Source organism: Leptosomus discolor, chromosome 2, assembly GCF_034619465.1.
Source record: "Leptosomus discolor isolate bLepDis1 chromosome 2, bLepDis1.hap2, whole genome shotgun sequence".
Classification (NCBI taxonomy): Eukaryota; Metazoa; Chordata; class Aves; order Leptosomiformes; family Leptosomidae; genus Leptosomus; species Leptosomus discolor.
Window position 1 is genome coordinate 44,592,719 of NC_141392.1, and position 27,601 is coordinate 44,620,319.

The following is a 27,601-nucleotide window of genomic DNA, read 5'->3' on the forward strand; positions in this document are numbered from 1 at the left end:
TACAGTATTTCCAAAACAGTTTTAAGACATTTGAAGAAACAATGAGGAAAAATGGCATTTGCAGTTCTGCCCCTTGGGATTTTAATCTTGATCTTGTATTGATCTGTAGTATATCCTGTAGTTTATGAAAATTAATGCATTTTGAGTGTAACAGGAAATCAGTAAAAGCAGACTAAAACACGTACTCTGTCACTACTGAAGAATTTATGTGGTACACAGTAATACTGTATGACATTCAACTGTCTTTAACACCAGATTTCTGTGTAAAGAAAAATAAAATACTTTGTACAGAGCACATTATCAAATGAGGTGTTTATTTTGCACCTCCACAACTATTACAGGCAAGGATACATACCCCCAAAACATAATGGTTTAAATACATAGAAGAAACAACATAGATACCTTTCATTAGTTTTGCAAATGGTTCAGGGCAGGTGGATGGAATGGGCAAAGTAAGCTTATTGACGGCAACTCCATAAGCCACAGCAAGGCCATCTATGCCACGGTAAGGAACTTCTCCTGTAAGCAGTTCCCACAGCAACACTCCATAACTACAAAAGGTAATTTTTTTAACAGTTATTTTCTGAATACTGACACATTGCTTACTCAAGAACAAACAAGTATCTGTCCAACCAAGTACCAAAATTCATGAGGATTTCCCATGTCAAAGGTGAATGCCTTTAAGAGTCAGCTCTACTTTAGTCACCTTGCACCCTTCCACTAATAGCAAGTATCCAAATTGCATGTGACTCTAAGAGTGGCTCGCACTCCAAAATGTAGCCTGAATTCAGTTTTGTACAAATGCTGGTATCACATATATCTCACAACCGGAAGTCTGAGTGACAGGAAAACAAGCAACCTTCTCCCCACCAAAAAGCAATCAAACAAAACCAAAAAAAGAAAAACTCAGCAGAGCATTCAAGCCACTCCCCTTTCCAAACATTTCACAATTTACCTAGATGTAAGTCCTAATTTTTTTTGTAATAACAGTAACAAAAAACACCAGTAAAGACCCAGCTTTGTTTGGAGTTTGCATTTCTAATCTCACGTGTGTTATATAAAGGCCTGTTAACTTTTCACTTCCCACAGAAGATGCAACAAGATTGAGAAATAATTACACACACTCTAATTTCTCCATACAAGGAAAAAAAAAACCACCAAAACCCAGAAACCAAACAAAACAACGCTGTCTCCAGTGAAAGGTGGTGGCATGAAGAGATCTGTCAGCTAAAGAAATCAAGAATCACAGGAATTCCTATTTCAGCAACATTAATCATAAGAATTTCTGCCATGTTCTCCACTCTAGAAGAGCAGCTGGGTATTGCTTTTACTCTCTCTGGGTACACCCAATGCTTGGCTTGCTCAAATGATCCAAGCCCCTACAAAGGGCTGGGACAGCATGCTCACTGCTGTTGCTCTAGAGTTCCTATCCCACCACCACTAAAATGGATAGCTTTCACAGTCGTTTTTGTGGAAGCAGGAACTACTCCTTTTAGAACGTAAGCCCAAAGTGGACTTTATGACTGGGTTTGTTCTGCCGCCTCTCACCTTCTCTTCCTGCCAGGGGACACCTATCTGTAGAACAAGGATACAAAGGACAACCTATTGCTGCTTTTGAAAAGTAAAGTGAACAGGCAAAGGGGAAAAAGAGAATACAAAGTATTGCTCTTGCCTTTTCTCTCCAGGTGTGTGAAGAAACTACCTGCAAGTTTTGCAGGACTGGACTGAACTCTCCTACATGAGGAGAAATGCATACAGCACTGGTGAGATAAGGGCTATTTAGTACTAGAAATACCACCTCAGCTACAGCAGACGTGACAGTGAGAACACCACACACTAGTTAAGTTTCTCTAGCGCTCTCTCCTTAATGAGAAAAAGTCATTCAGCATTATGCACGACCTTGCAACATCACTTCAATAAATAATAAAACAGCAAACTATGCAATATCAGCACGAATATCAGCAGTGTTCTGTTTATCTATGTTCTGTTTATTTAAGAAGTTTTCCCTATCATAAAATCTTAGAAAACTAATGAATTTATAGTGCTAATGGTTAATCAAAAGCTGTGGAATATAGTCTATTTCCCCCCAAAAGAAAACAGAATAAAAAATCGTGGGCTTCTTAATAATTTCCTCCCAATTTTTTCCAGTCTAATCTCTGCACTTGCTTGTATACTCAAAGATGGACAAAATAATGTATTACAATTTTGTTTTAAATTCAGTGGTACTTCTGAAAATAAGGAGTATGACACTTCCTGCAGTACATACACATTTTATGGATGACGGAGGAGTTCTACTGAACTACCTCTCATCTGTGTGCTTAGAAACAGTATAAAAATAACAGCACGCTCTCTCAGCAAGAGTAGACTGTTCTTAATTCAAGGAATTTCCTTGTTCAGAATATTCTATATATATTTTAGCATAAACTCTGAAGTTAAGCAGAACAATAGATTCAACTTAAAAGATTTTATTATTTTTATAAAAAGTTGTGCCACACGAATAGCTTTAGTTATATTTACAATTCAAGCCTTTAATCCTAAGTAGTTCTCAACAGTGCCAAGAAGGTGGTCGTAAAATTTTAAACAGACCAACACAGCAACAGCCTGAAAGCATCTCTTCTAATGAAAGCAGTCTTAATATCAAGTAACAAGAGCCAGCACTGTGGGGGGAAAACTGTGGGGAAGAACCCTAAAGGCATTCTAGTTCTGCCACACTGGAGTTTTTGGGAGGTACTAATGTGTTATTACCTAGGATAACAACTACTTATTAACTCTCTCAACTACACAAGTAGCTACTTTGTGTATTAAATTTCACCAGCCCACATACAGTTGTCCTATGTTACCAGTCAGAGATTCTAATAGCTTTTTTCAAAAGAGCAAAAGCCAAGTCCTTTTCCATCTTCAGGAGAAAGCCAAAAATACAGGCATAATATGCTTGAATTATACATTTTAAACTATGAAACTAATACACTTCCACAAATATGTCCTTTTAAGTATTTTCATTATTAAAAATTATTCTCCTGCCATCAAATGTGATTTAAACCTTATCGTGTCTCATTCCAGCAATAACTTACTGGTTTTACATATTTTAAAAGCTGACAAAAATAAAGGTAATGAAAGTTCTCAAAGTTTATTTTACTGTGCAATCCATCTCCTAAAGCAGAGGTTACTAAGCATTGCTACATCAACCGCTTCAAAATTCTATGAATGTGCCAGGCAAAAGCAGCTGCTAATTCTGCTGTACAGTAAGCACTTCCTAGCTTCGCCAAGAGCTTGTACAATGGAGGCACTTGTTACTGTAAAGACCACTGCCAAAGCACACCACCAGCACCTGGAAATCTGTGGGCACAGTTGCACTTTCAGGCTCCATACAGAAAACCAAGACTGACATATCACTAAAATGCGTGATGATCAATGGAAGGATAGGGCTGAAGAAGTTGAATTCTTGTTTGGGAATTTGGAAGCATATGACAAAGAACAATAAATGCAGTAGTTGTAACTCTGGTTTGGGAAGCAAAAGGATATGCATGCAAGGCCTGCAAAGCACCAGTTCTGCTATCTAGGATGACACCTGAGAACATGCAGCCTGGAAGGCTCCGCATGAAAATACTCCCACAACATTTCCGAGCACTGGCTGATTCTGGAAGACTAGCTGCCAGTGTGAGTACACTGCAGCAGCCTCAACTGCCTTTTTTTTGTTTGTTTTTTTTTTGTTTTTTTGAAGCTCTGCAGAATTCTTTTGGAGACTTAGCACTCAGTATATGTAAAAGAAGTTTAGAACTTTCCTGAAATAATCTGTGTTCTTGTCTTAGAGAGACCCATACTTGAATTCGCAACCTGAATGCTTTTTAAAGCAATACACACTCCTATAACCAGGATATTCTTTATTTACTTTTCTTTTAAAGAAAGAGTAAAGATAAGCAACAGAATAGATCAAGGTGCAGTAAGCAGAAAATCTTTAGAAGCCAAGGAGGTCTAAACTGTACTGTACAACGCAGCCTTTCTACTCAAAAACCTCTCCTGTTAGATGTCCATCATTGAGCTAAATACTTACATTTTTACAAGAGAGGCGTGCAGGAGAGAAGGCGAAGAAGAGAAATACTGTAGGTTCCAAAAATGTAAACTAATGTTGCAGCAGAATATAAAATAATTGCACCAAAGCATACCCCCTCAGATACCTAAAATCACAGCAACAAGACTGGACAGGACCTGTAATTAAGCATGGAATACAGCTGATTAGGGAAACGCCTACACCCAACCTCCACCCCGCAAAAAAAAAAAAAAAGAAAAAAAAAGGAAAAAGAAAGATAGAATGGAAAAAAAGAATGAAGCCAAAGATGTTTCTCAACTGAGCATCAACTCAGACTGATGTAAACAAAATGCTGAAAATCAGTTCCACACTCAAGACAAATGGGTGTCACAAAACAGTAGTTCAGATATAGAATCATCCCGAGAATACCAAAAGTATTACCTCATGCTGTAGAATATCACGCATCTAAGCAAAATAGGACCCTATTTAAGAATTATACAACACAGAACATGCATAAGGCAGCACGACAAAACAGATCAAAGTCCTTCCCTCCTTCCCCAAAGAGCTATCTTGGATCCTTCAGAGAAAACCTTTCAAAAAGAAAGGAATTGTAGACTTTTCAGGGTGAGGCACAGCAGCTTTTAGAGTCTATTGTGCAATCACTGCTTTTCCCCAATCACAAAAGAGAACTAAATTAAAACTAAAGTTTAAATTACCTTTCTACAATACATGTATTCCACGCTACACCACCCAAAAACAGCATTAGTATTGAGAGCCATATTATTTATATGATCCACAATAATGTCTTTTACAAGAAATTCCCAAATTTAACACAGGGAGTTCCCCACCTTTAAAATCAGAGAGCAAGTTAAAACAATTTTGTGCTGAATATACTCTCCTCACTCCAGCTACTGAAAGCAAATTCTCTATAAATGTAAAAGCTTAGATTTGATGTTCACTTTTACACATGATCACATTCTGGATTCCTAAAACCAGCAGTAACTCAACATTTGGCAAAGTTCTGGTTTGCAGCTTATTTTTCTTTATCAGACATATAAGGTAGTAACCGGCCAGTCCCACTCCTTTATGCAGAGTGAGACTTTCCAGACATCTGATATAAAGTAAACATACCAATATGAGATCAATCATATGTTAATGTATCAAAAGCATATGGCTATTAAGACTCCAGATAAAATACTCAGGTATCTTAACCAACAGATATTTTAAAGGCTTCTCTTAACGAGATCTTGCTTCCTTAAAAAAAAAAAAAAAAGTGTTTGTTATTTTCCTTCTCCCTCCCCCAATTTGTAAGTCGTGAATAACTAAGAGTAGATCAAATGAAGCAGATGCTGAGAAATGAGTATGTTTCTCAGAACAGATATACTTGCCATATATTGAGACAATAACTCAGGAAACCACAAAAACCACTCAAAAATTAATTCAAAAACCTCAACATAGTTCCACTGAACATGCTCTTCAGCAGACAGACTTCTTACCTCCAAATATCACTTCCTTTAGAAAACATGGAGGACTTGATAACTTCCGGAGCCATCCACGCATAAGTCCCTGCTGCACTCATTTTGGTTGTTCTGTGCCACTCTCTAGCCAGACCAAAGTCTGTAATCTTCAGAGTTTTATTGCAAATGTCATCAGGTTCCATCTTCTCTAGCAACAAAACTGCAAAAGATTGAGTTTGTAAATTAATGCAATGGGAATCAAATTAAAATATCCAGTCTTGTTATTAATTTCACACACAACTTGTACTGTACAGATAATTGTATACTTTAAATGTGAAAATATTACTGCAATTTCTATAAGCACGAAAAAGGTTTTTAATAGTTCTAAGCTATTTTAAGCTATAAAAGCGAGAAATACCTACAGCATCACAAGTTCTTTATGCAACTGTGTAAACAGATACTAAACTAGCACAAGAAATCCACTGTAAAGAGATGTAAACTAAAGCACATAAGTTTAAGAAAGCCCAGAATCCTAACATCCCACACAGGATGGATGACACTTTGGAATGAGGTTCTGACTAAGACAAAAATAAATGTTAAGATATCTTATAAAAGATTTAGAAAGCAAAGCGGGACACACTATGTCACTGTATAAAATCCATCCTTAATACTGCACCCAATCCTGGCTCCTGCTCATCTCAAAAAATTTATCATAGAACTGAAGAAGGCACAGAGAAGGACACAACCAGGGTGCTCAAAACAGCATATCCACAGCTACAAGGAATGCTTAATAGACAAGGAGTCTTCCCCCAGGAAAAGAAACATCCCAGAACAAAATCTATAACACCTATGGAATGACGAAAACTATAGGTAACAATAGCTCATGGTTCCTCAACACAAGAAACAGGCATCGTTGAGTAAAAGTAGCAGATAAGAATCAAACACGTGGCAGTCGTTCACACAACCCACAGGTAGATGAACTTCGGAATTCTTGGCATAGTATGTGAATATTATTATTTTACATAGATTTAAAAAGCACCTGCACAAATTCACTGAAGACATCTTCATAAAGAACATTTATATCAAAGAAGTGGGTTTAAGGTCAAGAAGTCCTGGGCCACAAATCAGTACAAATTGGGAAAATTTGATCAAAACCATGTTATGTTATATCCACTGCACCTTCATTGATGTTAAAGAGTAAATTACTTTTTTGCTGTTACATCCAACAGTGTGTATACAGTGTCTGACTTGTTCATAACAATAGTATTGGCACAGTTGTATTATATCTTCACAAAATAGTGTTAAAAGAAAAGAGAACTGGGTTACTGTGTTAGAGCTCACAAGGAGAAAGACAACAGATGCACATGAATCATTATTAACACACCATAATTTTAATTCCATATTCAGTTCCTCTGTCACTGTCTGTGGTAGTAACTGTTAGCTTTAACCTTCTGTTAAAATCTCCTGGGACAAAGATGAAAGGTTAGATTAAATAAGAAGAATCATGAACACATGTGTTTTCCAATATATGTATGGCAAAATACAGTAAAAGGAACCCATTAATAAAAAAGCAGATGAAGAATTACCTTCCCTTACAGAGAAAAACTGATGACCTTGCATTTGCAATTGCAAGAACTTTTACTGGTACAGATTAATTACCCTCTCACAAATATTTCAAAAATGACATCAAATCCAGATGAAAAACAGTGAACCCACATTTCATTTTCAGTAAGCTTCTTAACACAGATCAGAAGAAATGAAGGCCAAAATGGTACAGACAAACCAAGAGCTCACCAGTCAGCACCACCAGAACAAGTTAAATTCGGGCTAGAGTTTTTATACTTTTATACTTGAATCAAAGACCTATTGTTTGCTAGTCCATTTCAAACACGTTCAGCAGAATTCCTGACATTCCTTGCCAGTCAATGTGACCGAAACCAAAAACAGTCGGTCTTGCAAAAGGTAATAACTGGCATGTGACCAAGTTTCATCCTACAAAAGGACAACGTTTCTTAGCAGTTCAAACTTCCCTTTCCGTCCGGTAATGAGGAAAATAGCAATACTATACACAGGTTACTTAGCAGCTGGGTAGTAAAAATGCTTGGCATAGCTGAGTAGTGCTCTCTAAGTGCTTCCCTCGCAGTAGCCTAGCAACCTCTACTACAGCATCCTTCTGCCACTTCCACAGCTTCCCCTTGCTGGCTGCTAACCTGTGAGAAGGCATTTTACATTCTCAGTGCTTACCCTGCTCACTCAGCCTCCACTTGTTTCTTTTTCAAAGCCTTTAACTTGCCTTTTCAGGTTCCAATACACCTGCAATGTCAAGTTGGGTAAGAGCCAGTTTAGCACTTTCTAGTTTACTTCAACATTTTTCAGACTTTTTGTTTTCCACAAAGAGTAAGTTCACACTTAAAGCACTAATTTACTTCTGGCAAACATAGCACAAAATATTTAGAAGCAAAAAGTCTATTTGAAAATAAATTCATACCTATCAAAACCACCTGAATTAGATTAGGAATGCAGAAGTGAAGGAGAATCCAATGTCCACCTCGTTTATTTCGACATAAGCAAAACCAGACACTATGACCATTTCTGAAAGACTCAAAAGCTAAGAGAAGGAGACTAAGTTGGATGTAAGAAGACTACTCTGCATCAAACTAAGGTCAAACTTCACCTTGGACTGTTATCCAAACATTGCATGTACTACAGCCAGAAATAAAGTGACCAAATATTTTAAGGCCACATATAATTCCTAAAGTAACACCATTTGCAACTCAGTTCTAAGTTTAGCACACCTGCCTTTGTGACTCTGCTTTTCTGCAATGAGATCAAGGGGAAAGTAAGTTTATTAACACCAGAGCAAATGAGGTCAAGGTGCCATATTCCAGGCATTGCTTGAATATAAGAGACAGTGCATGCCCAGAACCATTTACACACGGGGAACAGAGAGATATTATTGCATGTTATTTTCAATAGTTCCATGAAACATAAATCAACAAGTTAAGGATTTTTTGCCTTTTATCTTCAAGTCAGAGAAAAATGAAAACATACAAATGCTATGTAGTAAAGTGGTATTGAAATTGGTATGTATGATATTGTGCCTATCCTAAAAATTCAGGATACTTTTGACAGTGCAGCAAGCATACATGAGGATTCTAACAGCACCCGTAACAAAGATACTGTTATTTAACCATACAGGTGAAAAACCCTTATGCTCATCAGCTGTCTAATGTAACTAAAAAGAACTTGGAAATCCAAGTATTACTCACCCTAGCTCACTGAAGGAAGTAGCTCATAGATTCATGAAATAATTTAGGTTGGAACAAACCTCAAGATATCAACACCCCACTCAGAGCAGGGCTAATGTTAAAAGTGTAAATCTACTATCAAACCTTTTTATGAATCTGTAAAGCACTCTAACAGAAAAAAGTAAACAATATATTCAAAACAACTGAAATAAATTAATTTCTATAGTTGAGTGAATGTAACTTAAATGCCATCTTAGAATAGCTTTTGAAGAAAACCAATTAAGGACTTCAAGGCATAGAAAACTGGCAAAATTATGGCAGACATATTACAAATAGCTCACGTCACACTAATCCCATTTTGTCTTGATAGATCGTTTCTCAGAGAGTGATAAGGCAGCAAACCTGAGCAGATGCAAGTACCTTTTAGGAAGTTTAATCACACAAATAGAGTAACGATTAATCAAAGACTTCTGCACATCAGTTGTATAAAGGAAAATCTTAGGAGACAAATGATCAGGATAAAGGGGAATCAGTACTGGTGTTTGCTGGGAAGCAGGTTTGTTTCACATGCCAATTCACAATCAGAGCAAAAATACAAGGTGCATTTCAAGAACTGATAGCACAGTCACCTGACACTGCCCACTCTGAGGAAGACCAGATCATCATACTAGAAAACATGCAAAGTTGGAAGGGATCAATCATAGAATCTACAGTTATAACGCAGAGGTGAAGGTCGAAGAAAAGGCGCTCTATTCTGGCTAACAGAAGGAAAACCAAAAAAGCAGCTACAAGTAGTTGCACAAGCAGCTCATGCAATTCTAAAAGGCACTAAAAAGGGGGTTTTTTAGTAGAAACAGGGAAGTATGAATAGAATTGTAAAAAGCATAAGACCTCATATGAAATACTGGATGACTAGACAGGAACTTAAACTGAAGCAGATGCAGGAAACAATTAGAAAGGATCCTGTAATGGCTCTTATTTAGATAAAATCAGAAGAGCTTGTCCTTTTTGCTAGGCTAAACAATGCTTGAGAAAAGTTATGAGAACAGAACTTAGTCATACCTAGAAACAGAATGCAGACCTACAGCACTGGTGCTCTTACCAATAGAATTCTCTTCTAGGTGCCCTGGCTTACAGGCATGCTCGTGACTAAACTCAGTTCTAGATGTGGAGCTACCAGGGTGGGGAGTCCTATCAGATTTCAAGATATTGCCTCTTCTCTCCCATCCCCCTTCTGGCCCTCATCTGCAGCATAAAGCACAGTGTAAGATCCAACATATACTCCTGTCAAACCTCAGGGTTCCCGAATAGCAATGCCACTAATTTTTCCTGCTTTCTGCATTATCAGAGTTACAGCTGGAGTCTTTTTCTACTGATCTTATGGCACACTGCAAGTATTTTATGGTGTGACAGTACGCACATAAGATGCTCTGCACACTTTTAAAAACTAAAATCTACCACACAGTTGCCCAAGACTGTAACGGAACTGGACCTGCTGAGCCAGCCGGTACTTCCCAAGTCCATGTTCCTCTAATTAAAACAGAATCAGCAACTCTCTCTGCCGAATCGCTACTGTTCCCATACAAGCTGTTCTTAGTCAGGAAAGGCACAGAATTTTGGCTTGAAATGAGGCAGAAGTCCCAGTAAAATCCTACCCAAATGCCCCCAGTCCCCCCTCCTTTTCCTGTGCCATTCCCTTCCCACCACTCCATCTCCAAACTCTCCCCTCTGGCAGCAACACTTGTTTTTGATCTACTGAGAGCAAAGGTAAGAGATAAACTGCAGCAGCTCAGGTTAGAGATGCATAAAGTAGCCGTCCAGTCTGGCCAGATTTGGACAAGAGCTGCCTTCTCTGCTCCATTCTCTCTTCCTATGAGCTTGGATTGTAATTTTCCTGGGGAAAAGAAAAAAAAAATGAAGTGAGAGCCTGGACATGGACAGACAGGCTGTAACTGGTTGAGAAATAATGGAAAAGAGCACATTTAGATAAATCTGATTCCTGGGGTGCATGCCTGCTCTACCAAATTCAGACAGGTCCAGAACTAACCCCCAGCGCTACCTTCAGGACTAAGCTGAAAGTAAAGAAAGGAACTGAAAGTATTGGTCTAAACTGCAATCATTTTGTTTGAAGCATAATTTTAAATGAAAAGCTCACATTCTTGCCTCAGCTTCTCTCTTTTTATTTCTTAAAATCCATGTAGCTTAAGAAACAGTATTTGCAGCAAGCCTGAGGGAAGCCTGGACAGACCTTTTACTTGGCAGCACACCCAGGAAACCTCCACCTAGCACTAAGCTCTACAATGCAGGTTATTTCCTACAACCTTAGTTTTCTTTTTGTTACTAGAGACATATAGATTATATTTCTCCAACCTTATCTATCTCAAAGTCCCCATTTAATAAAACATTTCATTTGAAAAGTTTCTTGAAATAAATAAAAAAAAAAAATTACGCAGTTAAAATCAGTTTTATTTCGTAATGCATTCCAGCACTTTTGGGTGATCATTTTCAGTTACCACCCATTTAAACCAACTGAGTAAACAAGGTATTATGAGAGAAGCCAAGCTAAAGGACTGAACACCTTTCTAATAGTTTAGATGTACTGAATTCAAGCTATCTTGTAATGCTTAAATTTAAAGAAAAAAACATCCTAAAATACTCAAGTCCTTTCTATCCCTATCCTCTTTATACCTTCTACTATACCCTCTTTATATACTCTATTTTATTACTACTAAAAATGTTAAACAACATTATTGTCACAAGTTAGTTACTTGCCACCAACTGCTTCTTGCTACCTTATCTAGTATCTGACTATCATGGGTTTTGCAAATATAAGCTATTTAATAGCACAACTATTTAAGTTACTATGATCATAGATAAGTGCCTATGTGCCCACTACATTTACCAACACTGATAAAGTCATTCTCAGAGAATACCAGAAAGAAAAGAAAGATGTTATACTATATACCTCTACTTGCAAATAGAGGTTGTCCAGACAATGCTGCTACTGTTGTCCGTCTGTCCCCCCTGCACCCAGTCAGTTCCCTCTCCAACTGTTTGCAAGTGAATCTGGTTCCTGTTAATTCACTAAATCAACATGCAACAAAACCAGCAGGGCAACCTTGTATCTTTACCTGGGAACTAACAGGCAGAAAAAAAACCTTATTAAACGTTGCACATTCAGTTAATGAAACACAATGCCTTGTCAATATTAAGAGACCTACCTCCACTATCTGGAGCTGTTGTTTGAATTAGAAATTAAAATTTCAACACTGCTTATAGAAGCTATGCCCAATTTTAAACTGCAAATTAACTTTCACAGTGAAAACATTAACTGATCAGGACATCTTCAATACATTAAAAACACGACACATTTGCTTATACAGCACTGCTTCTGAAATACCTTGCTTTTCTCCTATAGGTTCTCAGGACAGCATCTGTTACCTTCATCTCCGTAGCCAGTATCTGTCAGATTGCAATTATCTCACTAGATTAAGCTTAGAACTCACCATCAGCAAGGGAATTTCATCCTTTAAACACTGATTACATACACAGAAGGCATTTCTCTACTTTTTACTACAGGGATACTGTGCTCCTCTATTATCTACATCCCTTTACAGCAAGCATATAACTATTTCTTAATTTTCACACTAACTGAAAGCAACTCAGCAACAGTTTGTTCTTAAACGTAGTTGTTTAAAACCATTTAGCCTATTAAAAAAAAAAAAAAAAAGAAGAAGAAGAATCCTACTTCACAAGAGCCAACATATATTAAAAAAAACCCTGAACAAAGTGTTCCCAACTGGAAAGCCAAAACAAGACAAGACTTGACGCAAAAAGTCCTTGACAGCATGAATTAACAAATACACACCAACCACAGAAGAAAAATGCGTCCCATAGTGGGACATGTGGCACAAGAAAACCACCAAAGTATGAGAACAACAGGGAGTCACCTGGCTGTCCGGAAGAAATGAAGGGTAAAGAAGAGCAAGAAAGAGGGACAAGAGATTTCAACGGCTTCAGCACACCTTGCATCACCAATTTTTGCTTCCCCTTCACTTCTTTAATAACAATTATTAAAGCAACTTTGGGCAAATGGAAACTTGAGAGAAAGAAGCAGTTTTAACAAGTTATTGGCACAGGCTGCAGATGCTGCGAGTTACTTTACTGCCTGCCATTTGTGCTTCACGTGCTGTTCAGATAGTTCCGTAACGCAAACCAGAAACTTCTATTGTGCCATAAGAGGAAGTACCAGAGGTAACATGTATTTATAAACAGACATTCAAATAATCATCATTTAAACACTAAATTCTGAAAACGGAAGATTTGGATATTGCATCAGCAAAAAATCAAAAGCAGACTGTACACTAAACTTCCCCAAGTTCTCTGATTAATAAAATTTTAAGCTTAGTTCTCCTATTTAAATACTACATTTAAGGAAAGTAACCTCATTACAGCAATTCCTCCATAATTTTGCAATTACATGGAAGTCAGTCAACACTGAATCTTATCTTTAAAACTCAAACCACTCAGTTATGCGGCACCTACTAGGAGCTTCCATACTTCTTTGAAACAGCAATTACTTTTTTAAGCTCTTTCTTCTCTGCTATTAGTTTCTAAAAGGTAGCTACGCAGTAAAAACACTGACCAAAGACCAAAATGCAGGTAGATTAGAAAGCAATGCTGAGAGCAAGTAGTAATAACAGTTAGGTGGTAAATCAGTCACTCCCAACTAAAATATTCTAGTTTCAAACTACAGAACAAAATGGCTGTGTATCCACTCCTTAAAGAGCACCACCTTTGTTATGAAATAGTGATTTTTTTTTAAAGGAATTTCTTCCTATTCCTAAAAAAACAAAAAGCAAGGCAAACTGAAGATATTATATTCAAATTACAAAAGCAGTCTTAAACAATACATAATGCATCAGGTACAGCTTCATCCAACAGAAACTTTCAGAAAACATATTAATCACCTCCTTCACCCCAAGTCCAAGACCTGGCCATTCCCGTCAAAACAAAGCAAATCAATATATGCCATGCAACATACAGAATTCACCAGGGCAATGCATCTGAGGTTATAATCTCAAAAATGGCATCCAGGAGCAAAAGCGGACAGCAGTTACTTTCCTTCAGAACTAACAAGTATTATCATTAGTCAAATCACTTTTCCAAGATTTAATTTAAAAACCAAAATACTTCATTCAAATTTGTTTTGGATTTGTACAGTCGGGAGTTTTTTAAGTAAACAGAACATGACTTGATGCCATTTGATATTTCAAGCTAATCAGGAAAATATATGGCTTCTCAGTACAGGCAAGTATTTACATATTGGGCACATTTTTCCTGTTCATAACATACTACACTCGGCAATTACATACTTCTTGTTGCTTTATTTTTCAAGATCTACGTCAAGGTGCACTTGATGTGTTGAAATTAGAATATTTAACACACAAAAATATCACATCAAAATTAAAGAAAGATTAGAAAAGTTAATATATGGATACACACATAAAAAATCAAAAACACATTCTACTCTTAAAGGTCACTTACTAATCAATCTGAAGTATAAGGCTGTAGGCTGATGTCACAACCAAGACCTTAGGAACCTGCTGTCACTAAAATACCTAATCTTAACCTCCCCTCCAGTTATAGCCCCTCATCCTCACAGCATTTTCCCCTCTGCACCAAGTCTAGCAACTGGGTAGTCTTGGGAGACTCAACTAGACAGACAGCTCAGCAGAAAATTAAGCCTGCAAATAAAACAGCTTAGAGTAGTTTTCTGCTGGATCCCTCAGCTGATTTAACCCAGACCTACTGACCATGCAGGCAGAGATGAATAGATTCTGCCACCCTCTGGGAGAGGGGAGAACCTGTGCCTAGAGGTGGGTGGGGAAGCCTCCTCGCACAGCTAGCTGCTAAATGAAGCCGCACATGACCTGCTGTAGTGAGAAGTCAAGCAACATTTCAGAATAGATCTAACCCTTTTACATCCAGTTTTAGTCAGAAACTTGAAGATAGAATCCAGCTTTGCTACTTTTTTCCATTATAAAATCATCTTTGATGAATCCTAAAATAGTTTGGGTTTGAAGGGACCTTAAAGGTCACCCAGTTCCAACCCCCCTGCCATGGGCAGGGATACCTTCCACCAGACCAGGTTGCTCAAAGCCCCCATCCAACGTGGCCTTGGACACTGCCAGGGAGGGGACAGCCACAGCTTCTCTTGGCAACCTATTTCCATTTACTATTGAAAAAAACCCAGTTAAATAAATTGAAGACAAAAAAAAAAAAAAAAAAAAGATGATTCTGATCCTGAAGATGTCTACTGCTATGAATCCAAACAAACTCTGGTCATAGATGCTTAGTCAAGTTTAGTCATTGAGTTCCCTTAGAACTTCATCACTTAACACAAAACTCCTTTAATATAATTTCTATAAGGAATTTTAACAGGTTACACTCCAGAAAGAATTCTGACTTAGGTTGTCAGTTTGTTTTACACAGAATATTTGAAAGAGTCTTACTGCTTTAAAACAGTTTTTGCCAAACAATGAGTTTCAAAACAAAGCAGAATAAAACTCAGACAATTTGAGCCCACTTTTTTTTTTTTAAATACAAAACTTGGGAGGAAAAAAAAAAACACAAATATATTCTGTGGAGTAGAGGGATTCCTGTGTTCCATCCTTGCAGTTTCTTCAGTAGCTGAGGAATAGCCCCTCAGTACTGTTCATTTCCAAGAATTCTAATCTTCTTTAATAGCAAAGGCAAAACACTTTGAAATGAGAACTCTGCAAACTTTGCAGCACTCTTTCTCTTGCGAGGAGAAAATGGAAGGGAAAACCAGCTCTTCTGATTCAATAATTAGTGTAACATTCAGTAATGCGTTAAAAAGTACAATTTTTTCCCTTTTACATAACACCTGAGGAAATAAATTCAACTAGCTTCAGAAAGAACAGTGGCATCTAATCCTAATGGGAAACAAAAATCACAAAACTGCCCAAACATTAGAACTAAAATACAACCAGTTCCAAGGGTTAAGTTGTCGCATAATGAACACAGCAATGAAGCAGTTACTCTTGCATTTTCAAGGAGGGCTGACTTATCAGCTCCAAGTTAATAGCACACCTGCCAAAACACAGATTTTAGTCACTATGAAGAGAACAAAGCATGATTATATAGCCAACACTGGCATGTCTAGGACTGATTCAACTGCAGCTATGACACCCTCCCCCCCCCCCCCCCCAAAAAAAAAAAAAAAAAAAAAAGGTTAAACTTAGCAGGAAGTTCCAACAAGGAAGAATACTTCTGTGGTGACATTATTCAAATACGTAACTTTTCCATCTTACCATATATAACCCGTGACTTTAAGATGCAGCAAGTGGGTCAAAATTTAAACATCCACTTACTTTCAGTTACTGATCTGAGGAAAGCTCTCAGTAATGTGGTCAAGCAAGGCAAAAATGGTGCAATTAGTTTTAAACTGACAATCCATGAATGTACATTTATGACACCAGTTGTTACTTTGGTACTGCTACTACAGACAGCGAAGTCATTTGGTATTTAATATATTTTATTCATTTTTATCTCTCTATATTATCTATATTTTTGTTGACTTCAATGCCATAGTTTTGCCTCTAACAAAAAAAACCCACCCAAAGCTCAAAAATAAAATAAAAAATTGCTGCACTTTTCAGAAGCATTATTACTGAAGGTCACTGAGATAAATTTCAATGCTTTAAATTTTAAGAAATCATCAGAAATAAAATTCAAGGACAGAAATCACCCGTGCTGCAAAGACTCCTTGCAAATTTTCACTGTGCAAGGCCATCCGGTTTCAGAACTTGAAACACTGAAGCATGTTTAGAAGAAAGTTTATACTTAGTGATAAGAAAACTTACAGATTGCAAACAAAAAGCCATTCTCTTCTAAGGTCAAAGAAACCACAAAACAGCATTCAACACCCAAATACAGTTCAATGATGTGTTACTTCTCTATTCTTTTGAGGTTGCAGAACATAAACTTTTTAATGGAACTTCTAGTACTTGGTAAGAGGGCCCAAAGGCATGCACTGTGCTTGCAGTCCCAAAAGGAGGCGGTGGTAAATCTGCAACTGAAAACTCAACTATATCTTAATTTTTTACTAATGCTAGGCTAACACTATCAATGCCCAAATCCCAACCCCATTTTGCATTCTGTTTAAGTACAATACCTCATTTCACAAGTGTTATGATCAGCAGCTAAACTTATTTCTCACTGTTTAGGGGAATGAACAAAATTGTGTAAGTATTTAAAGAGCTAATGGGAGGTGTCTAGCTGCCTGTTTTTCCATTGACTTCTACAGAAATGGGTTGCTCACTCAGTGCAATTTTCAGAGACAGGTAGATATGTGACCATAACCTTAGGGTACCAGCTTTAAAAAAAAAAAAGAAAAATCAAGCCAAGTAATGCTTGAAGTCTTCTTTAGTATACAAAAATTACAAACACTCTAATCCAAAGTCCTATACTTCAATTTATAATGATACCTCAAAACAGAATTCTTTTTCAGAAAAGATGGCCAGCAAATGAGACATACAGATTAGGACATGACTCCCCATGTTGGGCATGAAGAAGTCACCAGAAACCTTGGTGCAAACAAGCCTGTTGCAGACACCTGCTAGGAAAGAGTCCAATATGGACCAGGAAAAAAAGAAAAAACTTCCAACAGCTGTAAACCAGATCACTCGGTGTTTTACAGTGAGAGAGAGAACAAAGACAGGGAGAGAAGACAGACATGAAGAATCAACTAAGATCCAGAAAAAGATCAAAGTAACATTTTTGAATTAATAATCCTACTTGTTAAAGATGTAAAGAGTCTCAACACCATATAAGGAACAACTCTACACTCATCAGATGGACATAGTTGGGGAAACATTAAAATGGAAGTACATTAAAAGTGAAACATAAATAGGGGTATTAAAAGTTCATGGGTTTTTAATTAATTACATTACATTTAGCTAGTGTTTCAGCCTATAATCTTTATTTCAGCATTAAGGACTATACATACATATACTTGAGCCTTCTTAACTTTGAGGGAACTTGGGCTAAATTAATACGCTTTTTTTTTTTTCCACCTGTTAATGTCCAGACTTGAGATACAGAAAAACATCAAACACCGCAAATTTAGAAGATAGTAGATTGGGGTGAAATAAATGACTATTGCAGTTAAGTCTTCAACCACAAATAAAATAACTGATGGATGTTGCTGCTCCTCCAGAAGCTTACAGACTGCAGAAGCAAATATTGTGCTACAGGCAGTAGTTCACAAAATTTCATTTGACAGATATTGTATTAAAATCATTAAGTTCCTGAATATTAATTTTAAATGCTGAAAGACACCCTTCAACCGGAAATTAGCCTCTGACATTTTAGCACTAGTTATTTCTACTGCAGACTGAGACAACCACAGCAGTTACTCAAAATTGTTCTTTGTTGAATTCCAGCACCTTTCTGAACACAAAATCTATAATGTATTTACATGCAGCAAGTAAATATATCAAGTGAATATAAAATGGCCATAACACAAAACATTTCCTTTGATAAACTGGAAAAAGATACACTATAGCTCAAGGCTGCTAAACATTTGCTGCTCCCACAGAATCCAACCAGCCCTCAGGGTCCCTAAAAAAATAAACCCCCTATCTACACAGTCTGAGCACACATCAAATAATGCAACAAATTACTGGGATCAATGTTTTATGAATCAAAATAGAACATTTTCATGTGACATAACTATATTCAAAAGAAAAATGATTAGAATTCAATGGCACGCTAACTTTTAATAGACCATAACCTTCAAAAGAGATGCTGTTTACTGAATTGATGAAATTCTGCACTCTACCACAGTCTGCATGAGGGGGGTTTGATTTTGGTTTTTTGGTGGGGTTGTTTTCGTTGTTTTTTTTTTTTTTTTAAGAATACCAAGTGAACAAGGTTATTAAAACTAGAGCTCCTTCCTGCTGTACACTTCCAGATGTTTCAGGATGTATGACCGGTTCTTATGTTGTAATGCAGCAGCATTATCTCCACAGCAAAGCACAAGGCAGGGCTACTGCCACTCATACAGATAGGGTAGGAAGCTGGTGCACCTGGAACAGTTTCCAGCTTTATGCAATTTAAGTAATTAAAAATACTGCAAAGCTTTTAAGTACCATGACTTCCTATAGGAACACAGTATGGAAAACTACAGCATAAGAATTTTAAACTGCTAAATAACTTCTGCCCCCCCTATTTTATCAGACTGACATTAGTCAAAGCGATACCGTGTTCTCAGAGATACGGTTCCTATAGGTTTCATGAGAGTCAGCTGCCTTATGGAAGAGGAACTGTTGTTAGTTGTTCCAGAAAAAAAGTGTTCATTCCCCTCCAGACCTCAGAGAGGCCTGCCAGTAGGAGGTGATCAGCTAGCCAGGCAATACAAGCAGTTTCAAACCAATTACAGCATATGCAGCCTGCTATCGGAGGTGGCAGGAGTCATCCCGTACTGGAGGGGGCACACTGGGACAGCCAGGCTTAGCCCCGTGGAGACACTGGGGATGTGGAAGGGAACAGGAGAGCAAAGTTCCACGAATGAGTGTGCCCTGAGGAGGAGAGGGAGATGCAGAATACACACCCTTAGAAAATCAGGTTTTTTAGTTTTGTTACAATGTAAGAGGTGAGCAGTAATTGGCACAGTACTACTGACAGAAACAACTCCAAGTTTCACTGCCATTAGATGACATCCTGGAACTATTTCCAAAGAAAGTCGAGTTGAAGATCAAACCTCCTGAAAAGCCATATTTCTTCTCCCTCAAAACTACCAAAGACAATTGTAATAGAATTTCATTTTGAATTTTATTGGTAACCGTACATTAGACAATCCTGAATTTCAAACATTCAATAACATAAGTAATCCTTACAGCTTTACTTGTGATGTGAGCAAGTCTTCCCTCTTCAAGAGGGAAGAGACAAATTACGCATGCAAGTGATTTCAGAATAAATAGCATCAGTTCAGAAGATGGCAGATAGGCTTAACTATAGTTTCTTTCTCTTCCTCTCCCTGAACAGCTAGCCTATAGTTGCTAGGTGGAGAAGTTAGAGAGAAAATACTTTTTAAGAGTTCTTGAAAACATCTCCATCTTATTTGAAAGATGTTTAATAGCATAACTTAAGCAATTCTGCTGCATATAATCGGTAAAGGCAAAGAACCAGAGATAATTTGTTCTTGCTTTTCTCAAACTCCAGGACACTTTGCCCAATCAAAAGCAACTGATTCAATGGTTCTGTCAAACTACATCACACTTCCTTTTGAGGTTTTTAAAACCAAATTATTTTGTGACTACTTTTCACGAGACTAGTTTGAAGAACGTCACATTAAAGTGGATTGTCCAATTGCAGTTTCACTGTTCTCTTGTATGTTTGATTCCTTCAGATTTCAAGTATTGCTCTTGTTAGTATTGTCACGTCCATGGCTTTAATCAACAATCCTTGAAACTCAAGCTGTCCTTGACAATTTCAAAAAGTAATATAAACTCAACACACTTCAGAGAGCTGAGGGCTGCAAAGGATCCTGGGATGTCGGAGGAGCTGGTGAAAAGCCATAGCAAACCGAATCCTACTTGCATATCCATCCACAACAACTGAGTACTTTATCAGTACTGTGTTAGCACACACAATCTGCACAGAACCAGCTTTGTGCTTTACTTCGTATCCATGGATGGGTCTGTCCCATAAGCAAGATATTCTGAACTTTTTGTAACTCTTCCTACCAGTTCGCAAAGCTGCTGCACTAGAGATAAAGTGCATTTTTTTGTTCAGGCAGAAGTACTGCACAGTCTGAAATCAGTCCCGGAAACCCAAATCTCTACTTTCTCTACACTAGACTTCAGAAAGCAAAAAAGCTTGCATACTCTACCTGAACATATTGCTAGCTTTCTTCAGAATACTAAAAAAGAATCAGGAAGGACTGCACTGAGGCCCTAAACAACCACAAGTCTCCTAACTCAAGGGGTGTCCTCGCCCAGAAGAGAGCAATTTGATTCCCCCAGAGACAAAAAGCCGCCCTTTGAAAGAGTCTGCAAACCAGCTGGGATGTGCATAACTATTAGTGTCTACCAGCTGACATGTTTAATCAAGACTAAGTTTGTACCCAGGATATAGTTAAGAATGTTCAAGTATTTTCACAATTTTTAAGATACCTGCTTTTCAGTTAAATATAATTTAATTCAGAATTTCTTGACTATCCATGATGGTTTGAAAAACTTCAAATTTTCTTTCAAATTTTTTCTTCAGATTTTCGATAGCTAAAGTCCACCTCTTAATCCTTAATTTTAGATTATATCCTTAATCTATAAAGTATAGCCAAGAACATAAGAACTGCTTATGAGGAAGTTATTCTCAAAATAGACCATGTTTCTTTTCAGAGGAACTTCTCACCATGTCACCTGCACAAGGTTTTAGAAAGCACCCACCATCTGCAAATCAACATTTAGAGGCCATGGTTACGATGTTTCATTTTATCACACATATCTAAAGCTAAAAGTGCTCTTTACACCTTTGTTTTGTCTCCTTCTGAATAACCTTGAAATATTAAGCTTATTGTACACAGACTCCAGAATTGAAGAAACTCTGCTACCAACAAAACTCAAGAGTTACCCCTTACTTCCTTGTTCAGCCCTCACAACGAAGTTTGTTAGTTTTTATTCCCAATATAGAAAATATTTGCATATCTATTTCTCTTTTCTTACTTTGGTAGAAACAAGAACCTTCTCCCACCTCCCAAAAGGAGCCCAAGGAAACTTGTGCATACGAACCTAGATGGCCACTGCTGTTAATAAAACCCCGCTGCTCTCATGGCTCTTCTGTTTGTAGCATCTTCTCTCCAGTCATGTCAGTTTGGTATCAGCGAAACTACACTAGATATGCTGTCTTACAGATCCCAACGCCATAAAATTGCTTGGAGAAAAGTAACACACTTGCCTTCGAGACGCTTGCTTTGCTTATTACCTGCCAACCGCAAGCTCAGACCTATATCCTTTCTGAATCAAATCTACTGGTGGAAGGGGCTCCCTTCCCCTGATTGGAAAAATTAGTTCCTGCCTATTTGCTAGGGAAATAGTTTGGGGAGCATTCCTTACCATGCCATGTTAAGGGCACATTTTTCTAATTTGTTGTCCAAGGAAGAAAAATTCCTTCTTAACGAAAATAACTAGGCTAGCACAAAACTGATACATTGGTATAGTACCTAGAGCTGCTTAACGGAGAGCACTGAATCACCACCATTAGCAGTCCATGCGACAGGCAGTGGAGGAATGGGCCCTGCCAGATCCCTGTCTGGAGCTACAGCCACTGCTGAACTCTAAATATCCACACCAAGCATGTCAATCAGTCAACGCTGGCAGCTTTCCACTCCCACTGTGTAAGACTGGAATAGACCATGGTAAAAGAATGAAGTGAAATCTGTGACGAACGGGTGGGTTAACAGAACAGGGGATACTGTCACGATTTGCAGTCTTTTTAAATTCACGTTGCTGAACTTAATTACCATAGTAGATTGTAGCACTACCACACCATTGTCTTCCAATGTTATCATTTAGATGGATGATCAAGAGACATAAATCTATTTAGCATATTCAATACCGTCTTCAAACTTCACTAAGATTAAGAAATATGGGTGAGAAAACTAAGTAGCTAAAGTTAAAGGCATGTGCAACTGGAGTTAGCAATGAAGACAGTGAAGAGGCACATATGCTGGGGTTATAATCAAAAGCATATTTTTAAACTGCTTGGCCATTACCCACGTACGCAGAGATGACAATGGTCATCGGTTTGCAGCAGTAACCAATTCAGTTCTAGGTGCTAGGCCAAACCACAGCGTTACGCATTCATTTCAGATGCGGGCTTTGCCATTGCCACCTTAGGGGGCTAGCATGCAGCAGCCCACTTCGCCTAAGGAAAGCCACTAAATACTCAAAGTACAGTAGCTTGCTCTCAACATAACAACAAACTGCCTACAACAACTTCCTAGAAATTAACATGTTGGCCATGACCCTAAAGGTACATTCCAAGAGTTCATCCTCTTGCACTACAAACAGAACCAGAGACATAGCTGAGCTAGGTCCTTTCTTTATCAAACAAATAGTGAAAGTATTCTCAGGAACAGTCCCATGACTGAGCCTTGTCTTAACAACCCATGCATGATGACCTTCAAGACACGCTGCAAAGGCCTTTTAAACAAAGTGCTTCAAACTTGAATGAAGCTTTTTTTATTTCTACTGGACTACTTAAGTACTCCTAACGGGGGGGGGGGGGGGGGGGGGGGGGAGTGACATATTGCTGCACATTTGGCACATTCAGAACAAAAAGGAAAGAGAGTCGAGATGGCTTCAGACATTTATGGAAGCACACAAATTTCCACTTTCAGGTCACCAACTCAAAACACAACTGTAACGGCAAGCTATAAAAACCTCTATGCTAGTACATCAGTCTTCCAACACCACAACTGCCAAAATCTTAGATGCTCCTGTATTGACAGATAGACCAAGGATCCATTAAACATGAACTGAGCAATTCCCTCAGTCTTTCAGGTGCTTTTGTCCATGCCAAAGGCTGAAAGCAAATCTGGCAAGCACACAAGAGTTCCTACTGTTTTTAAGCTACTGTCTTTAAGCTACTGTCTTACTGTCGCTGAGTGAGTGAATTTTAGCAATACTAAATGTCTACAGTGAAAACCAGGAACACATATGATCGTTTAGCAGTGATACAGAGGTGATACCCTTATTAAACTTTTCCAAGGTGCTTGGTTTACTGTAACTTTTAAAACCTAGGACTACGCAATACAGCAGAGTAAAAGAAGTCTCGCGGATTTGCAGCTGCGGTTGTGTACAGGATTTTATCTCGCTTCGCTTAAGCGGAGTCCCCTCCGAGAGGGCAGGACTCCGCCCTGCGTGCGCTGCAGGTAGACCCGCTTCTTCCTACCTGCCCGCAACGAGCCCGTAACCACCTCAGAGCCTCGGCCGCGAACCAAGCTCCTGGCAGAGGGTGCCCGGGCCGCCCAAGTTGCGACATCCATCTCCCGGTGAAACAGGGCTCCCGGACCGTGCCCGTCCAGGCCTGGCCGCCCGTTTCCTGAGCAAACCGCCGCTGCCGGTCCTCCGCCGACTCTCCGGGTCCCCTCGCCGGGCAGACTCAGGCAAGGGGCCGGCGCCGCGCTGCAGCCCGGCCGCGGCAGAGGGCCGGGACCCCCTCGCTGTCGCCTCCGCCGCCCGCGGCGGCCCGAAGGCCCCTCCTCACCCCCCACTTTCTCCCCCCCTACACACCCCCCGCCCCCGTCGGGACTCACTGTTGCTCGACTTGAGGTCCCGGTGCAGGATGGGGACGATGGCCTCGTCGTGCAGGTAGAGCATGCCGCGGGCAATCTGCACCGCCCAGTTCACCAGAATGTGCGGGGGGATGCGGCGGCCCCCGCGGGCGGCCCCGGCCCCGGGGGCGGCGGCGGCAGCAGCGGCCAGGGCCCTGTTGAGGGAGCCGCCGCGGGCGAACTCCATGACGAGGCAGAGGTTGGGCTCCCGCAGGCATACCCCGTGCAGGGCGATGATGTTGGGGTGCCTCAGCATGGAGAAGAGCTTGGCCTCCTGCCGCACGCTCTCCGCCGTGGCCGTGATGTCCTCGTCGGGGTCCTGCCGCGCCGCCTTCACGGCCACCTCGCGGCCCCGCCAGGTGGCCCGGTACACCTTCCCGAAGCCCCCCACACCGATGATCTCCTGCAGCTCCAGGTGCTGGAAGTCGATCTCCGTCAGGCTTCCCGCGGGGTCCTCCCGCCCGCCGCCGCCGCCGCCTCCCGCCGCCCCGCCGCGGGGCTGGCGGGTCACGTAGTTGGCGGGGAAGATGCCGAGGCGGTGGCGGATCTTCCCCGCCCACCAGCCGTCGTCGCCGGACACGGCCGCGTCCTGCGACAGCACCTCCACCACGTCCCCCCGCCGCAGGCTCAGCTCGTCCTCGCCGCTCGCCTCGTAGTCGTACAGCGCCGTCCACAGCGGGCACGGACCCCCGCCGGCGGCCGCCGCCCCGGCGCCCGGCAGAGCCATGGCAGCGACCTCAGCCCCGGCGGCCGCCAGCGCCGCCGACGCGGGGGCGCGCGCCCAGCCGCATCCTCACCTGCCGCCGCCACCGAGCGGGAGCCGCGGGAGGGGGAGGGGCGGGGGCGCCGGACAGAGGGAAGGGGCGGGGCCCGGGGAAGGGGCGGGGCCCGGGGAAGGGGCGGGGCCCACCCGTCGCGATCACCGCCGCTGCTGCGGCCGCTGCCCGGCTCCGGCAGGTAGGGCGCAAGCGCGCGCGGGGAGGGGAGTGGCGGTGTCTCCCCACCTCCCTCCCGCCTCCGCACCCTGCCCCCGAGGATTGGCCGCCGGCCGTCACGTGGGGCCGAGCGCTGGAGGCGGGGCACGGGGGGAGCGGGACGGCGGGCGGGCGTGTAGGCAGGTAGGTGTCTGCGCCCGCTCTCCCACGCGCGCAGACTGGCAGGCTCCGGCAGACGAGGGGGCGGGGCTGAGGCGCTCGCAACGGTCCCGCCCGGCCGGGGGAGGGGGCGGTGTAACGGCAGCGCCGGGCCCAGCCCGCCGCGGCGGGAGGGGTCCGGCCTGGACCCGGCCAGGCTGCCGGGGGGAGCCCGTGGGCCCCGGGCGGGCCGCGCCGCTCGGTGAGGTGATAGCGGCGTCTCGGTGCAGGTCGCCCTCAGGGGCGGCAGAGCAGGTCGAGGGTTCGTGCCTCCGCCAGCAGCTCCCGCTCTCCTTCGTCGGGCGGTCTTGCGACTTTACCAGAATAAAACCCGAGCAGTTTATGATGAAGACGAGCTTCCTCCGTTCGTGTTTCCTCTCCCGCCCGCCTCCACCGCCCACTGGCGCTCTCCCGTGCTCGCTGCCCCGTCCGAAAGGGTCCTGGCCCTGCGTGGCGCCATCCCACAGCCCTTTCGCTAGGAGGTTGCCTGCACATAGCAAGTGCTGGGTGTGTATGCTATTTCTGGATAACAGATTTTCCTGCGTTTACGGAAGAAAAATCGTATCGCTTTGTGAACCCCGGTAGTTTCGTTGGAGGTGAGGGGGAAAGTGTGGGCCGGGGACGCACCCCTCCTGTCAGCGCCGTGGTCAGCGCAGTTCAGAGCGGGAGGAGAGGTTTTGGCATCCCCGGTGCTGATGGCTTTGTGCTGCGGCACCTGTGGGCCTGCAGGCGGCTGCTGCCAGCAGAAGCCTCCCCGAGGTGAAGGGAAGAGGCTTGGGGACGGGGTCAAACTGCACTGCCCGGTATAGTAACCTGGCGCAATGGGTGGCTCTCGGCTTCTCGCACAAAACCCCCCTATCCAGAGCACTGTGTGTCCCTACCTAAACACCAAATTTGCAGCTGGATGTCACAGGACTAAGGTTCTAACATAGAGACAGTAATTACAAAAAATTAAAATTACCGTATCCAAAAATCATAGGTTCTTGTTCATCCCACGGTCTAAACTGTGTCTCTAGTTGTAGACGCAAGGCAAAAATAAAATTCTGCAGAAAGGGACTTACTGAACCTTGTTCACCAAAACGAAGGAACGCAGAACCAGCACGCCTGTCGAGCCCGTTCCCATTTCCTTTAACGCAGGAGATTGCCTCGCAGCTATCCAGCGAGATCATTACTCGCCTTTTCCTTATCTGCATATTTGCCTTATTATAAAAGCCATAAAGTATGTTGTAACACAAGCATTCTGCCACACAAATTCCTCCTTGAACTTCATCTGTTATCTAAAAGAATCTGCAGGAGCTAATTAAGTGCGGAATGTTTTGGGTCAGCCCAGGTGTTGGCTGCAGTGCAGGGAAAAGTTTAAATATTGATTTAGAGCTATTATTCCAAAATTTGCTCCCTGAAGTACCATTACCCACTTGGCCACTGCTGCACCGGGATTGCTCCTCGGCCAGTGTCCCCGCAGCACCCGGCGCTGCGGGACCTCGGGGTGCGGCTGCCGCCCCCGGGAGCTCCGGCCGCAGGGCGGGGGGGGGGGGGGGGGGTCGCGTCGCTGCGCTGGTGGCGCCCCCTAGCGGGGGTGAGGAGGGGGAGGCGCTCGGCAGAAACGCGGTCGCATCTTTTCATCTTCGGCCCTCCTGCAGCTGTAGGTGTAGTGCTGGGCACCCGCGTTGTGTCCAGAGCACACATCCTCAGCTGGGAATGACAGGAACCTTTCATTCCTGCCAGTAGCATTATACCAAAAAATATTTGGTGTCGACATTGTCTAAAGATGAGGAAGAGTTGAAAGATCTGAGTGATGGGTGGACGAGCCACCCTTAGTAAGACCCAATGTGGTATCAACTCCAATGAAGCCTACATTACCTGGGGCTTCCAAATCATAACCTAAGTGAGTTGGAGGTCTCCAAATAGAGGAGGTTTTGAAGAAGCTTTTCATTTCTACCTTTGCTTAGCCATCTCTCTGTTTTGGAACCAGGCATGTAAATCATAGAATCATTAAGGCTGGAAAAAGACCTCTAAGATCATCAAGTCCAACTGTCAACCCAACACCCCCAGGCCCACTAAACCATGTCCTGAAGTGCCACATCTACACATTTTTTGAACACCTCCAGGGACAGTGACTCCACCATCTCCCTGGGCAGCCTGTTCCAATGTTTGGCCACTCTTTTGGTAAAGAAATTTTTCCTAATGTCCAATCTAAACCTCCCCTGGCACAACTTGAGGCCATTTCCTCTTGTCCTGTCACTTGTTACTTGTGAGAAGAGACCAACCCCCGCCTCACTACAACCTCCTTTCAGGTAGCTGTAGGGAGCAATAAGGTCTCCCTCCAGCCTCCCTTTCCCCAGACTAAACAACCCCAGTTCTCTCAGCTATTC

The 27,601-nt window shown here is 41.6% G+C and overlaps 1 protein-coding gene across 3 annotated transcripts in view; it reads right to left on the reverse strand.

Moving 5' to 3' along the window:
- The window catches only part of MAP3K21 (mitogen-activated protein kinase kinase kinase 21), a 40,935-nt gene extending 16,112 nt beyond the window's left edge, over positions 1-24,823 (reverse strand). For all 3 annotated transcript variants that reach the window (XM_086460993.1, XM_086460992.1, XM_086460990.1), the window contains exons 1-3: positions 24,079-24,823; positions 5,524-5,704; positions 403-551 (exon numbers count right to left, since the gene is read on the reverse strand). In XM_086460993.1, the coding sequence (XP_086317119.1) occupies positions 403-551; positions 5,524-5,704; positions 24,079-24,823 (1,075 nt within the window). The remainder of the gene's footprint in view (positions 1-402; positions 552-5,523; positions 5,705-24,078) is intronic.
- Between the last annotated feature and the right edge of the window lie 2,778 nt (positions 24,824-27,601).